The sequence below is a fragment of the Podarcis muralis genome, chromosome 16 (genome assembly GCF_964188315.1).
Source record: "Podarcis muralis chromosome 16, rPodMur119.hap1.1, whole genome shotgun sequence".
NCBI classification, from domain to species: domain Eukaryota; kingdom Metazoa; phylum Chordata; class Lepidosauria; order Squamata; family Lacertidae; genus Podarcis; species Podarcis muralis.
This window is the reverse complement of record NC_135670.1, coordinates 21,637,875-21,654,099: the sequence shown is the minus strand read 5'-3', so window position 1 is coordinate 21,654,099 and position 16,225 is coordinate 21,637,875. Positions and strand designations below refer to the sequence as shown.

At 50.4% G+C, this 16,225-nt stretch overlaps 2 protein-coding genes across 3 annotated transcripts in view; one reads left to right on the top strand and one right to left on the bottom strand.

The window, feature by feature from the left end:
- The window catches only part of RASAL1 (RAS protein activator like 1), a 67,890-nt gene extending 66,420 nt beyond the window's left edge, over positions 1–1,470 (bottom strand). Inside the window, exon 1 of the mRNA XM_028710100.2 lies at positions 1,046–1,470. Coding sequence (XP_028565933.2) covers positions 1,046–1,110 — 65 coding nt within the window. The 5' untranslated portion in view covers positions 1,111–1,470. The remainder of the gene's footprint in view (positions 1–1,045) is intronic.
- A 5,062-nt stretch (positions 1,471–6,532) lies between these two features.
- CFAP73 (cilia and flagella associated protein 73) overlaps positions 6,533–16,225 on the top strand; it is a 37,262-nt gene continuing 27,569 nt past the window's right edge. Inside the window, exons 1-7 of one of the 2 annotated variants that reach the window (XM_077920129.1) lie at positions 6,537–6,735; positions 8,170–8,275; positions 9,111–9,215; positions 9,320–9,520; positions 10,463–10,684; positions 12,520–12,678; positions 13,789–14,129. In XM_077920129.1, the coding sequence (XP_077776255.1) occupies positions 6,677–6,735; positions 8,170–8,275; positions 9,111–9,215; positions 9,320–9,520; positions 10,463–10,684; positions 12,520–12,678; positions 13,789–13,926 (990 nt within the window). In that variant the 5' untranslated portion in view covers positions 6,537–6,676 and the 3' untranslated portion in view covers positions 13,927–14,129. Of the gene's footprint in view, positions 6,736–8,169; positions 8,276–9,110; positions 9,216–9,319; positions 9,521–10,462; positions 10,685–12,519; positions 12,679–13,788; positions 14,130–16,225 lie in introns of both variants that reach the window. The other variant, XM_077920130.1, reaches the window with a different exon arrangement.

The window sequence follows — 16,225 nt, the reverse complement described above, 5'->3', positions numbered from 1 at the left end:
CTAGCTCAGCACTGCCTACACGGACTGGCAGCGACTCTCCACAGTTTCAGGCAGGGACTCCCTCCCAGCCCTAGCCTGGAGATACCTTGAATTGAACTTGGAGCCTTCTGCACGCAGAGCAGCAGGCACTCTGTCAGTATCAGCAGGATGGGCGAAAGCCACCAACAGGACAGCTCAGCTGCGTGGTGCTGATGATGCCAAAGTTGCAGGTTCGATCCCCGTCGGGGGCACCTGCATTATATTATTGCATTTCAAGGACCGAGGGTCCCTTCCAACTTTACGAATCTATGACGTTCCTCGGTTTTCTGAGGGACAGGAGGCTGGAGAGGGTCCGTGGCTCGCATCTCGCCTGCTGGATCCCCCGGAGTCCCTCCGCTCCCTCCCCTCGAGGAGATACAGGAGAGAGACCTTCGCTGTGACCCAGCAGCGGGGCTCGTCTTACGCTCCCGAGCGGTCGCCACCTGCCTCCCCGCGCCCACGCAGTGAGCAAGAACAGAAGGAACTCCCCACTCCCAGCCACCACCTACTCAGCCTTCTGGAGTCGTGGGGATCGGGGACCACAGACGGGGGGGACGACGGGGGGGGGGGGGAGTGGGCGATGGCCAGGAGGAAGCGGCCCACTGAAGTGAGCTTGCCAACACCTTCACCCCGCCAGAAAAATGAACGGGAGTTTGCCCCGGCAGTGCTGCCGTCGGGGGGCAAGACAGCCTGGACCTCCAAGACAACCAGTGCCCTCCAACAACCGGTCATGGAATCATAAAAGGGATCCCCGAGGATCCTCTAGTCCACCCCCCCTGCAGTGCAGGTCCAAAAGAGGCGCTTGCTCGCCCTGCCGCCCTCTAGGACCGTCGAGGTTGGGCGGGGAGGGAGAAGAGCCAGACGACGGCAAAAAAAAAACCCCACTGTGGGGGGAAACAAAAGGAGGCGCCGTCTAGTCGGGTCCGCGCAGTGGAGAGGAGCTCGGCTTCGGACGGCGGGGGGGGGGGCGTCCGGAGGGGTTTGGCGGGGAAAGGAGGGGGTCTCGACGGCGCGGGCCGGCACTCACACGTCCTTGGCCGGCAGGTCCCTTCCCTCCACCACGCGGAAGTGCAGCGACGTGTTCTTGGCCATGCCGAGGCCGGCGGAGGCGCGCTGGCGGCGGCCGCTGCAGCAGCGCTCACCGACGGTCCGCGGGCTGCATGGAGCGCCGATCCTCGACGGCCGTCCAGCCGCAGCAGCCGCGCCTGTCTTTGATCCCTCCCGGATTGCAAGGCGAAGGGGCTTTTTTCCAGTCAGCAGGAAAGCCGCCTCCGCCTCCTCCGCCTCCTCCAGAAGCCAGCCAGCCAGGCAAGACGGGAGAGAGAGGCAGGCAGGCTGGGGAACCGGTCCGGCCAGGTGGCGATCTCCTTCTCCGCGGAGTTCAGCAGGCGAGAGCGCCCGCCTGTCTTGCTGGCTGCCTTCGCTCGCCTTGTTAAATGCCAGGCGCTCCTCGGCTGCGGCTACAGGTGGCCGGGCGGAAGAGTGTGAAGCTGGCCCGCCTCCTAGAGGCCGAAAAGGGAAGCGGCGGAGCTCCGTTCCGTTGGTTGTTGGGGGTGGGGGGCGTTTGTTCCTTTGCTAATAATAATAATAATAATAATAATAATAATAATAATAATAATAATAATAATAATAATAATAATAATAATAATAAGAAGCCTGCTTCTTGGGAGAAAAACAATGACAAACCTAGACAGCATCTTAAAAAGCAGAGACATCACCTTGCCAACAAAGGTCCGTATAGTTAAAACCATGGTTTTCCCAGCAGTGATGTATGGAAGTGAGAGCTGGACCATCAAGAAGGCTGATCGCCGAAGAATGGATGCTTTTGAATTATGGTGTTGGAGGAGACTCTTGAGAGTCCCATGGACTGCAAGAAGATCAAACCTCTCCATTCTGAAGGAAATCAGCCCTGAGTGCTCACTGGAAGGACAGATCCTGAAGCTGAGGCTCCAATACTTTGGCCACCTCATGGGAAGAGAAGACTCCCTGATGTTGGGAAAGATGGAGGGCACAAGGAGAAGGGGACGACAGAGGATGAGATGGTTGGGCAGTGTTCTCGAAGCTACCAGCATGAGTTTGACCAAACTGTGGGAGGCAGTGGAAGACAGGAGTTCCTGCCATGCTCTGGTCCATGGGGTCATGAAGAGTGGGACACGACTAAACGACTAAACAACAACAACAAATAATAATAATAATAATAATAATAATAAGCAACATTCTCCGGAGTGTTAAGAAACTGCCCTGCTGGATCTGATCTCCCAGCCCCAGTGTTCTGCTTCCAGCAAGGGGTAGCCGGATGCCCCCCAGCCATGGATTAGGGCTGGTGTGAAAGCAAAACACAGAAAAATCAAAAACGCCTTCATGTTATTTTTTAAAAGGCAGGGCTCAGGCACCCCGCCAACCCCTGACCGAAAGAGGCCAGATTAGAAGCCAAACGACAGAAAAGAAACAGCTTTGCTTGGTGCTTAAAGATAAGTGATGATGGCACCAGACATGCCTCCCTGAAAAGAGCATTCCTCAAGAAGGGGGCCACCACTGAAAAGGCCCTTGTGTTGCCATCCTGTGGATCCTTCCATACAGTGCTATTTTTCTAGAAAAAGAGGTGCTGGAACTCATGGTGAATGCCTCCCTTGTTCTCTTATAATGGCAATGGCGCACACCTGAGAGGTGCCGGAACTGAGTTCCGGCTGAAAAAACTCCCTGCTCCCATCATAGAGGATGTTCACAGAGAAGGCCTTCAAACGATGTTCACAGGGTCCACGTTAGAGGATGCTGCTGTAATGTGTTGCCAGAGGCGCTGCCCTTAAAAAGCTATATCTGAACAGTTATGAGGAACTATGTGCCGCAGACCAGTCAAGGTACTAGAATCTGCACTGGTTACCAGTTCGTTTCCAAGCTTGATTCAAGTTCTGGTTGTGGCCTTTAAAGCCCCAGACTGGGGTTTAGGGAAAACCTGTGCTTCTCCAGATGTTGTTGGACTACAACTCCCATCATCCCCTGACCATTGATCATGGTAGCTGAGGCTGATGGGAGCTGGAGTCCAATAACATCTGAAGGGTGGCAGGTTCCCCATCCCTGTTCAGCTAAGCATCCTAGACCCGGACATAGGTGTCAGAAGTATGTCAGCAATAAAAAACAAACACCGGTGTCAGTTAAGTTAACTCTTTAATTCAAAGAAACCAAAACAGTGCAGGCCCAGTGATGACAGCAACTCTTCCCTGTAGGTCTTGCCCCAATGAGGCAGTTGCAGTTCCCCTCCCAGCAGTCTAAGGCTCCTTTTTCTTGTCTCTCTTTGCTCCCTGGCTTCTTCAGCAGCCTGCCTCATCTCTGTCTCTTGGCCCCCGTCCTCTCCTGTCTCTGATTCTAGACTGCTCTCTTTCCCAGCATCTTCCTGCTCACTAAACCCTGTCGCCTCTTCAACTTCCAACATCTCCTCCTCCCCGTATGCTCCTTCTTCTCCCTCTGACCACTAATAGTCGTTCCACCAGCACTCCCCAGGCTCTGAGCCTCCTTCCCCTGGGGGTTCCTCAGCTGGTGACCCCCACCACTCTCCTGCATCCAGCCAATCTTAAAAATCAGTTTTCCAATGACTTCTGCCAACAGATATTCAGTGTTCTGGGTTTGCTAAGAATTCTCAATGCTCACTAGGCTGCTTTGGGGGCAGTGTCCCCGTGTTTGGTTTCCCCCTAACATTTTGTATGGCTGTTGCACTAGCGCAAGGGCAAGGGGAATGGTGTTGTAATAGCACTAGATTTCATATTGCAACAATATTCATCTTGCCTTTGTGCTAGTGCAACAGCCATGCAAAATGTTAGGGGAAAACCTAGCCTGTGGAAGTGTGTTGCACAACCAGTTATGCAACAGGGAATATCTAGGAGACAGCAATCTGATGTGTAACCACCCACAAGAGCCTTGCTCTTCTTCTGCCTTCTCTTGCACAAGCAATTATCCTAGTCTAGTGCAACGAGTACACCATTAACAGACTTAAACTTGGTGGTATGTTGCATTCCTTTGATTATTAGTATTATTATTAATAGGTGAGGTCTATGCATGAGGTCAGGAACGTGGGTGGCGCTGTGGGTTAAACCACAGAGCCTAGGACTTGCCGATCAGAAGGTTGGCAGTTCGAATCCCCATGATGGGGTGAGCTCCCGTTGCTCGGTCCCTGCTCCTGCCAACCTAGCAGTTCGAAAGCACGTCAAAGTGCAAGTAGATAAATAGGTACCGCTCCAGCGGGAAGGTAAACGGTGTTTCCGTGTGCTGCTCTGGTTCGCCAGAAGCGGCTTAGTCATGCTGGCCACATGACCCAGAAGCTGTACGCCGGCTCCCTCAGCCAATAAAGCCAGATGAGCGCCGCAACCCCAGAGTCGGCCACAACTGGACCTAATGGTCAGGGGTCCCTTTACCTTTTATGCATGAGGTCTAATGGACTGCTAATTGTGATATTTTCTCCTATAGATGTTGTTCTCTTGACTTATATCAGAGCTGGCGAATCCCAGATGTAGGGGCCTAACACAGCCCTCCAGGGACTCTAAGCCATGTCTCCCCACAAGCCACACCCCTCCCCAGTCCTCCTCTGGGTGCTCTTGTCTGGCTGGACTCTGGAGTGTCTCCTGGAACTGTGAAAATGGCTTTTGCTTGCCTAGATGAAGGATGGAGAGATGGTGTGTGTGTGTGTGTGTGTGTGTGTGTGTGTGCGCGCGCGCGCGCCTCTGGATTTTGTGTGGCTGGAATACAGCTGGCTCCAGAAAGGTGTCATGTCTGAAGGACAGCTCCATTGATAGAGCATGAGTCTCTTAATCTCAAGGTTGAGGGTGCAAGCTCCACTTTGGGTGAAAGATTCCTGCATTGCAGGGGGTTGGACTAAATGACCCTCAGGGTCCCCTTCCAACTCTATGATTCTATGCCTGTGGCTCAGACCTGCCATGCGGCCCCCAAACAGTTGCCCATGGGGGGAAATGTGGCCCTGGTGCTGACTTCCACAAAACCATTTTGCTACAAAAAGAAGACGCAAAGAGTTAAATTGCCCTTGCTCCCCTTCCAACTCTGCGTTTGGCCCTGTGATCTTTTGCAGGAGGAGGAATTGAAAGGACAAACATCCTGTTTTCTTCCTGGGCCCCGGAATCCATTTCTCACTCATCATTAGTGGCATTCTTAATTGCAGTGCGTGGGTGAGAAACTTTAGAAGACGCACTCAGGCTTGAGACTTGTGTCTAACAGAAGACTTATTAATTTCTGACAGGATCCAGCCAGCCTGGATCTCTCGGCTGGGTTTCTCTCCCAATTATCTCTGCTTTCAAAAGTCTGGTGCGAAAAATATTTTGATTATTATTTTGGATTTGATCTGATTTGATTAAAAAAAATCACCCTACCTGAAGTGGGAGTAGGCCAGATAATAGCAACCTGCCATTTCCAAATTATTTTAAGTTACTTAATGAATGTATTGATCACACCACTAGACTGATCAAAAAAAAGGACACATGTTTACCGCTACGGTAAGCAAATCATTCTAATCTAAGCCTTATACTGAGTCAGACCCATGGTTCATCTAGCTCAGTATTGTCTACACAGACTGGCAGTAGCTCTCCAAAGGTTTTCAGACACTTCCCCAGCCTAACTGGAAATACTGGGGATCGAACTTGCAACTTGAACCTCAACTTCTGCATGCAAAGCAGATGCACTGACCACTGAGCCACAGCCGTTCCCCTACATTCTGTGCTATAAACATTTTGCATGCTTTACATTTCCCTGACGAGTCCCAAAGGAATCTGAGGAGCTTCAGATTCCCGCCCCCGCCCCGAATCCTGAGAACTGTGCTGGGAAGGATAGCTCTGTGAGGGATAAACTACAGTTCCCATGATTCTTTGGAGGGTGTGTGTGTGTGCTTTACGTGAACAGTGTGTATTTAGCATCCAGAATTCCCTCCAGATGTATGTTTTATCTCACCAGATTTATACACCGCTGCACTGCGGGGTGGGGACGGACCTCAAAGCCGTTTACAAATGCTACCAAACTACAACTCCCATCACCCCTAGCTGTTGGCCACACTTGCTGGGGCTGATGGGAGCTGTAGTTCTGCAGGTCAAAAGGCCACCCAACCCTGTTCTAGAGCGAAACAGCGGTTCTCAACCTGTGGGTCCCCAGATGTTGTTGGACTACAACTCCCAATCTCCCATCATCCCTGAGCTCTGGCCTTGCTAGCTAGGGGTGACGGGAGTTGTAGTTCAACAACATCTGGGGACCCACAGGTTGAGACAGGCTGTGTTAGAATGAAGCCAGTTTGGGCAGCGGTGCAGGAAAAAAAACACCCCGCATTTATAATAGAAAAATAAATGAATAGATGTTTAAAAAGTGTAATGCATAATTGGGGGGGGGGGGGGAGAGACTGCGAGAAAGGCGCGCCTTCTTTCGCCATTCAGCTATTTTACTATGTTGCACAAGCTGGGGGGGGGGGGGGAGACTTCCATGCGCAGCTCAGCTCTGGCGGACGCGTCGCCGTGGCAACAGAACGTTGTGCTGGCCGTCTCCTTAGCAACGGGCAGCTGGGTCTCGCGCTGCTCCGGCAATCAAAAAAAAAAGTCTGCTTCGCCTATTATTGTTTTGTTCCTGTTCTTTCGCGGGCTGCAGGAGAGGAAAGGGAGGCTTTGGACAAGCGGCGATGGCTTCGGATTTGGAGGAGAAAGTGCGCGCGGCTTTGCTAGACAAACTGCAAATGATGTAAGTGGGGGTTGGGGGGGGTTGGAGGGGGAGGGTCAAAGAGAGAAGAGGACACTGGCTTGGAGACTGTACTGACTGTACAGTAGCGGGCGAAGGTTCCGCAAGGGTTAAAAGGAAGGGCCTTAGCTCAGCGGTAGAGCAACGCGCTTTGCTAGTGCAAAAAGTCCCAGGACGCAGCATCGATTCCCAGCACCTTCAAGGGCGGCATGGAAATAATCATGGGCGTAGCCAAGGGGGAGGGGCAGCGGGAAGCTGCCCTCCCCCCGTAAATCAGGGAAAAATAATACAAATCATTACAAATCTGAGGTTCTGTCCCCCCCACAACAAAAGCTTGCACCCCCAACAAAAATCCTGGCTACGCCCATGGAAAGAATCCCCTCTAAAAACACTTGCAGACTAGGGGTGATTTGGGTATAGTGCATCTGTACCACTTTAACAAGCAGGGCTTCGCTCAAAGAATGATGGGAACTGAAGTTCGTTAAGGGTGCAGAGAGTTATTTGGAGATCCTCACTATTCCCCTCACAGAGCTACAATTTCCAGAAAGTTTTTGCAATCAATCTGCCTTCTCAGGAAGCTTTGGAACTGTAGCTTTGTGAGGGGAATGGTGTGTGTGTGTGTGTGTGTGTGTGTGTGTGTGTGTGTGTCTGTCACAGCATCCTTAACAAACCACAGTTCTCAGGAATTCTCTGGGGAAAGCCATGACTGTTTAAGTGTCATAGTGCATGAAGTTTATAAAGTGAATGTGGCCTACAACTTTGACAGATGATATTATTATTATTATTATTATTATTATTATTATTATTATTATTATTATTATTCATACCCCACCCATCTGATTGGGTTTCCCCAGCCACTCTAGGCAGCTCCCAACAGAATATTAAAACCACGATAAAACATCAAACATTAAAAACCTCCCTAAGCAGGGCTGCCTTCAGATGTCTTCTAAAAGTCAGATAGTTGTTTATTTCCTTGACATCTGATGGGAGGGCATTCCAGAGGGTGGGTGCCGCCACCAAGAAGGCCCTCTGCCTGGTTCCCTGTAACTTCACTTCCTGCAGGGAGGGAACTGCCAGAAGGCCCTCAGAGCAGGACCTCAGCGTCCGGGCTGAATGATGGGGGTGGAGACGCTCCTTCAGGTATACAGGGCTGAGACTGTTTAAGGCTTTAAAGGTCAGCACCAACACTCTGAATTGTGCTCGGAAATGTACAGAGCTACAGTTCCCAGCGTCCTTAACAAACCACAATTCCCAGGATTCTCTGGGGGAAGCCATGCGCTTCCTGTGTATAGTGGATGTGACCTTAGACATTGCAGCCTGCAGGATTTGTAGCAGCAGATGCAGTGGTGTGATGCTAAACTAGCCTGTCTCCCTCGATGCATTTCCTGGACGAAGTTTGGACAGGGCTTTTGACACCCTTCTGTGTACGTGTTTCAGGAAAATTCCTGAAAGAGAAGAGGACTTTTTGCCCCCTGCTTGCTGTCTGCTGGAGAAACAAAGGGAACTGGCAGAGGTGGAACAAGCTCTGTTGGCCCAGAAAGAGGTAATGCAAATTCTTTGGAGAACCACTCCAAACCATCTGTTAGACCAAGTGGTGGCTGGTGTGCCAGTTGGGAGTGGTTGGGGAGAAGGCAGGGAGTCCAGCAGTAGATGGCGCCACAGCCACTGACAGGCAGGTCTGACTGATCCTATTTTGTCCTCCTCCTCTTCTCTGCTGAGTTCTAGAAGGGCGACACAGAGATGGAGGAGGAGGAAGAAGATGGCAGCCAGGGCTAACTTTTGGACTGGTTGTAAGAAAGAAGGTAATCAGGGGAGAGGGCTGATGAGATTAGTGAGGCAGTTCCTCCTTCACCTCATGGACCAGCCCTCACTGTTTGGCTTCATATAAGAAAGACCTACAAAAGGCATAGGCAAACTTGGCCCTCCAGACGATTTGGGACTACAACTCCCATCATCCCTGACCACTGGTCCTGTTAGCTAGGGATGATGGGAGTTGTAGTCCGAAAACATCTGGAGGGCTGAGTTTGCCTATGCCTGTCTTAGACTTTGGAACAGGCACAGGAACCTGCCTTATACCAAGTCATGCCACTGGTCCATGTACCTCAGTGTGGTCTACACTGATCGGCAGCCCTCGATGAGGGTGGTTTTCCAACCAGCTCCAGCTCCACGTGATTGTGCTATTATTTAGCTTGAATGCGTCCAGTTTGCTACGACAACAATGCAGGGAACTTTGAGAAATGTTGTGCTGTAACCAAGATAAATTACATCCAAAGCATTCCCACCGTCTACTGAGGTAGTAAGCCAATAAGAAAAAGAGAAAGAGAAAACTCTCCTGCCTGACTCCTCCCCGACTGATATTCCTTTGCCCCCCTTCCAAGGAATTCCAGTTGAAAATGGAAGAGCTGCAGCAACGACGGAAGGAACTGGAACTCAAAGAAGGCCAGCTCAAAAAGTCCATTTTAAAGTTTGACAAGTTCCTGAAGGTCTGTAAGCGCTCAGGGGATGAGTGATGTGGTGGTGTGGTCGGCAGGGACGCAGCTAGGCCTCTCTGTGCGGCTCTCGTGATCCGTAGGCCCATCTCCCGTAGGACAATGATGCCAAGCGGAGCCGGGCTCTGCGGAAGGCTGGCGAGGAGAAGCAACAAGCGGCCCAGAGAGTGGCGGAAGCTGAGCGCCTCAAGGAGGAGATTGCGCACCTGCTGGCCGTGAAGGACAAGCTGCAGTGGCAGCTGGAGAGACATAAGGCCTTCCCAGAGTATTTGCAGAAGGTTCTGGAAAAGACGGAGCAGGTGAGAGGGTGGGGAGATGAGAGAGCATGACTAGGAGGACCTCCCAAAACCCTCCCTGTGTGAAGTTTCTGGCACAAGTCAAGGCCTTCAGCCAGAACATAGGAAGCTGTGCTAGATTGTACTGTATTGGATCCATTAGTCCATCTAGTTCAGTATTGCTTGCACTGACTGGCAGCAGCTGCCTAAGTCCTGCCTGGAGTTGCCAGGGATTGAACCTGCGACCTTCTGCATGCAAGAAGCTCTACAACTAAGCTGTGGCCACCATGACATAGGTGGCTGTCTTTTACCAAGTCAGAACACTGCCTGCACTGTATTGTCTGTGCTGAATGGCAGCTGTTCTCCATGGTTTCAGACACTCCTGAGTCTACCTGCTGGGGATTGGATCTGGGGCCTTCTGCACACAAAGCAGATGCTCCGGCACTGCTTTCTGTTATGTACTGAGTTGAATAGGATCCAAAATGCAGCAGTCTGATTGGTCCTAGAACAATAGGATTCAGAATGCAGCAGTCTGATTGGTCCACAGGAGCCACCCAATCCAGCTCCAGGTGGAAGGGAATCCTCAACCTGATTGGCCTACAGGAGAATCCCGGAATTAGCCAATCACGTGGGGCCCATTGTGTAAATAATGTATATAAGGCAGACATTCTGGAGGAACTTCCATTCCTCCTCACCACTATGAGCTGAATAAAGAGCATGAAATCCACTCTCGACTCCAAGTATATTTCACTTTCCCATGGCTAGTACAGTCGTACCTCAGAAGTCAAATGGAATTTGTTCTGGAAATCCGTTTGACTTCCAAAATGTTCGGAAACCAAAGCGCGGCTTCTGATTGGCTGCAGGAAGCTCCATCAGCAATGGCTAATGGTCAGGGATAATGGGAGTTGTAGTCCTGTACAGACTGTTCAAGGATGCGTTTACTCTCCATCCTCTTATCCATCCCAGTTTCAGGGCATCCCAGAGCTGATTGCCCAGTTCCAGGCTCTGATGGCCACCCAGGCCACCTTGGCCCAGAGGGAGCTCTTTGGCCAGGAAGCCGTGGAGGAGGAGCGTGCCCGCCTGCAACGCTACACGGAGGAAAGCAGCAACCAGATCTTGCAGCAAAACAACCGGGTGGCCGAACTGCAGGCGCAGCTGGAGCAAGCCCAGACCAGGGTCCTGGAACTGGTAAGATGATGGGATCCAAAAACCTTTCTATACCATCAGAGACCAGCAGGCAATCCTAGGGGTGCCATACATCTGGGTTCCCCCAGATACGTCTGGGAATCACTCAGAAAAATGGCGTACGGGTGGGTTTTTGCCGAATTGGCAAAATGTCCGGGGAAATCCTATGTCAAGTTGGGCTGTTTTTGTTTTTAATTCTTTAAAAATCAAATAAAAGCCCCAAATCATTTTGGGGGGGTGTACCCCCCCCCTCGAAAAGCTGAACAACTCTGTCCCTGATCTTTTCACTTTGGGGACACGGCACCCCTAGGCAATGTAGAATTGTTGTTGTTGTTTAGTCGTTTAGTCGTGTCCGACTTTTCGTGACCCCATGGACCAGAGCACGCCAGGCACATCTGTCCTCCACTACCTCCCGCAGTTTGGTCAAACTCATGCTGGTAACCTCGAAAACACTATTCAACCATCTCGTCCTCTGTCGCCCCCTTCTCCTTGTGCCCTCCATCTTTCCCAGCATCAGTGTCTTCTCCAGGGAGTCTTCTCTTCTCATGAGGTGGCCAAAGTACTGGAGCCTCAGCTTCACGATCTGTCCTTCCAGTGAGCACTCAGGGCTGATTTCCTTCAGAATGGATGCGTTTGGTCTTCTTGCAGTCCATGGGACTCTCAAGAGTCTCCTCCAGCAATGTAGAATACATCTTCCCATAATAGCTGATTTCTAGAATTTTATGCATATGGGGAACGTGGGGGAGGGGTAGTACTCTGGTGGGGGACACGTCATGCTCCTACTGGGCTAGTTTGCCCCCGCCCTGTACTCAGAAACTCTGTGCATGAAAGTAATGTGGCCATTTGGGTAGAGTGGTTAGAGGGTCAGACTAGGACCTGTGAGAGATCAGGGTTCAAATCCCCACTCAGCCATGAAACTCACTGGGAGTGATCGTGGGCCAGACAAGGCCCCTCAGCCTAACCTACCTCACAGAGTTGTGGTAGGGATTAAAATGAGGAAGGGGAGAACCAAGCATGCTTCCTCGAGCTCCTTATAGAGAAAAAGGTGGGAAATAAACAAAATACACAAAGCCTAGGCACGTGCAGGGCAGATGTGGAGTGCCTTTGGCCTGCCAGATGTTTTGCTGAACTACAGCTCCCACAATCCCTGCTCATGGGCCACGCTTGCTGGGGCTGATGGGAGTTGTAGTTCAGCAACACCCGCAGGGCCAAAATTTCCTCACACATGCATGAAAGAGGCGAGAGGCACCCCTAACTGTCTGTTCTTGCTAGTAAGCTTGATCTTTATTGATCTGTTGCAACAGAGTGCTCCCCTCACCCACAGGAGAGATGAGGAACCCAGAAAAATGGCACGCAAGGCCTTATAAAGACTTTTGAAATTGCCACCCTGTAGATCAAGACCACCCCCAGATACATCATACCTACATCACAGAAGGGGTGTAACCTAAGACCACCCCTCAGATACATCATACCTACATCACAGAAAAGGCGGTCTAAACAGAAATTTGAATGTTTTTCTCCTGTCTGGCAGGTTACTTGACTGGATTTCCTGGGGAGCCTGGCTAGGCTTTTGTAATGATAAATACGGTACTTAGTTCCTGGGCCAGGTCACAGGCTCACACCCTATTCATATCTTAAATGTGCCCTTAAGACAGGATTTGTGAGGAAATTGGTGTCCCACTTTGACCTTGCAGACAAAACATTTGCTCAGTTTAGGAATCAAAATGGTTCCAGGTCGGTCTTCCTGTGCTGATCTATGTATGTGCTTGGTTGGTACACTTATGAACATTACCATGTATCTAAGACCATAAAATTCCTATCACACTGGCTTGCTGCAGGAGTCTAACTGGGTTTGCATCCAGAACACCGCTGCCGACAAGACGCTGGAGCTTGGGCGGATCAAGCTGGCAACTTTGAACCTCTTCCAGATGGTTGCCAAGCACAGGAAGCTGCCAGCCGACGTGCCTATGGAAGACACGGCAGCCCAACTCGATGCGGTCAGTGGGAAGGCACAAGTCCCGCCCCCTTTTAAGCGGCTCATTGGGAGCTTTGCAAGCAGTGGACAACTTAACAGGACCCCAGAAAGGTCCATCAGTTCAGACACCAATCTTGGGCCTCTCTGAGAATGATGGGCCTGGACTGCTGCCGTTTTAAATTCCCACACTGTCCTTGAATGCCCGGCACTGTGCCTGCTCTGTTGGCAGTTTAAAATGGCAGCTTTCCAGCTGCCTGAGCCTTTGGTTTGATTCAGCAGAGCTCTTACGTTCGCTCCTTTCCTCTTTAATTTCCTTCTTTACCCCACCCTCTGCTCCTTACCCTCACCCTCTGTATGAATCTCCTTCAAAATGGGGCGGCGTAGGGGGTTGCATTTACCACCCCCCACAAAAAAGCCTGTTCCCTCAGCATGGCAATAGGGTTTGTCAGCAGGGGGCGGGATTTATTCGAATTCGAATTTCACTTACTCATTTCACAAAAATTGATATCTCAGTTGATTTTTTAAAAGAGCCCCAGAAACTCACCCTCAGAGTGGTTTGCAAAAAGAATAAAACAATGAAATGGTCAGTATATACACCTTTAAACAACAACTATGGAAAACATTTAAAAGTAATTGACAATAAGCTAATCAAAAAAAGCTAGTTTAAAATGCTTGCCGGCGTTCTACATGTCTGGGTATGCTTGCCTAACCAAAAATATTTATAGCAGAGTATAGCGAAGCACCTGCAAGGAGTTCCCAAGTTGGGGTGCTGCAGCATTAAGATATTGATTTATTATGATGTGCAATCTGCACAATCATGCGAGTTCTGCAGATTGGAGCTGTCAGGTGGGCGCATAAGGAGCAAGTAAACTGGTTCCAAGCTGTTAAGGGTTGCTTTTAAGAATAGCAAATGCCTTGAAGTTGGCCTGGCAGCAAATTGGCAAAATTTAGTCTATTGTTATTTAACTTTCCAAAGGTCTTTCTGTTATTCTTATTTGTTCTTATTGATAATTTTATTCTTTTATCTCTTTAGTAAACCACTTTGAGTTTGTTTTCCGTTTTACAACCATGAAATAAATGTTTGCCCCAGACTGAATCTTTTTACGAATCTCTGTTGCTCTGATGCCACCAGGTTGAGCTTTGTGTCGTGGACTTGAACGACATTCTGGCCAACTTCCGCAAAGGGGAACCCACGCCAGTCCCTCAGCCAGAAACAACAGCAGCATCTCGCTCCGGGACAGACCCCCAGCTAACCACCTCGACCGCCTAGGGTGAGTTTATTATCACCACCATCAAATTTATTACCAGTCCTTCAACCAGCAGGCCCCAGGGCAGGTTACAACCCTTTAAAATTCAGAATTAAGAAATGTTAAAACAGGTTACAAAATTAAAAGACGCCTGCTTCTTGGGAGGAAAGCAATGACAAACCTAGACAGCATCTTAAAAAGCAGAGAAATCACCTTGCCAACAAAGGTCCATATAGTTAAAGCTATGGTTTTTCCCAGTAGTAATGTATGGAAGTGAGAGCTGGACCGCCAAAGAATTAATGCTTTTGAATTATGGTGCTGGAGGAGACTCTTGAGAGTCCCATGGACTGCAAGAAGATCAAACCTCTCCATTCTTAAGGAAATCAGCCCTGAGTGCTCACTGGAAGGACAGATCCTGAAGCTGAGATTCCAATACTTTGGCCACCTCGTGAGAAGAGAAGACTCCCTGGAAAAGACCCTGATGTTGGGAAAGATAGAGGGCACAAGGAGAAGGGGACGACAGAGGACGAGATGGTTGGACAGTGTTCTCGAAGCTACGAACATGAGTTTGACCAAACTGTGGGAGGCAGTGGAAGACAGGAGTGCCTGGCGTGCTCTGGTCCATGGGGTCACGAAGAGTCAGACACGACTAAATAACAACAACAAGTGCTAGGCACACCTTTGTGAGGGAGTTCCACAACTTAGGGGCTACCACAGAGAATGCGCTCAGTGGCCACTGAATCCAGATGTTTTCGGGAGCGGGGAGAACCTTAAAAGAAGGGGGAGTGGAACTGAGTGATCAGAATCCTGAACAAGGGACAGTTTGACACAAGTCCCATTTGCTTTATTTTAATGTCTGTTGCCTTGAGGCCCCCAAACACCAGGACAGAAGCACTAGCATTTTAACCAGGAAAACTGATGCACTCTTCCCCATGTCTAAATGCACCCGTATAGTTCTAATCAGAGTAAACCCCCTAGTCTGTCCCCAACGTTCTCTGTCCACTGGCACGAAGAGCTATTGGACCAGCAGGTGGGCGAGTGTTAATGTTGTGCAACTGACAAACCACGCAGAGCAGCTGTGCTGGTGGGAGCTCGCTGTACAATGGATTGCATAACCCGTTGCTCAAATCGCTGGTCCTCTTGCTCAGGCAGTCTCTGTTCTGTTGGCACAAAACCATTTCGCCAGCAGAGAAAGTATAAAGCTAGGTGACTTTGCTATGGCGCTACATTGGAGACAACCCATTGACATTAACAGACGCCAGATGGCAAGCTCCGTCAATTCCAACAGGTGCATTCTGAGTGGGACTAAGGTAAAAAGGTAAAGGATCCCTGGATGGTTAAGTCTAGTCAAAGGTAACTATGGGGTTGTGGCGCTCATCTCGCTTTTCAGGCCGAGGGAGCCGGCATTTGTCCACAGACAGCTTTCCAGGTCATGTGGCCAGTATGACAAAACCACTTCTAGTGCAATGGGACACCGTGACGAAAGCCAGAGCGCACAGAAACGCCATTTACCTTCCTGCCGCAGCAGTACCTATTTATCTACTTGCACTGTTGTGCTTTCAAACTGCTAGGTTGGCAGGAGCTGGGACAGAGCAACGGGAACTCACGCCGTCACGGGGATTCGAACTACTGACCTTCTGATTGGCAAGCCCAAGAGGCTCAATGGTTTAGACCACAGCGCCACCTGCATTCCGCAACAGGTGCATTCCGATTAGAACTAAACATATACAGGATGAGCACTTCTTCCACAGCAGTTTGCTCCTAAGGGTTCTGCACATAGGTGAAAATCACGTATACCCAAACCCCTGGAGCCGCCCCAGTGGATTGTGGGCAAGGGGCAGAAAGAGAGAACCCCCAGAGCCAGCCTGCTAAGCAGACCTTGCCTAAAGCAAGCGAGGCTGAGAACTTCAAAGCTCTCTTTGAGCTGGGTCTGCTTAGGGTTGCTCGTGGGGGCAAGGTGCGCAAAGCCCCAGGAGGCTATGGATGCTCGTGCTGGTTGTCACATATGCATCCAAGAGCTGGTGCACTGAGCAAGCCTTCCCCCCTGCCCCCGAGCGAGGCGGAGAGCTTAAAAGCTCTTTCTGCTCCAGGTAGCTCCAAACGGACCCCCGTGCGAACAGAGCTTTTAAGCTCTTCGCTTTGCACAGATCTAATTTGTGCCGTTCCAGCCTGGTGCATGGTTGAAATTGCACATGTGAAAATGCACGTCAGATGCAGCCCACTGTCTCCTCTTTGTTAATTTTTCAGTGGTGATTTTTTTTGGGGGGGGGGGCTCAGTAACTGACAGAGAACAGGTGAGGGTGGGGGAGACCCTCAGGATAA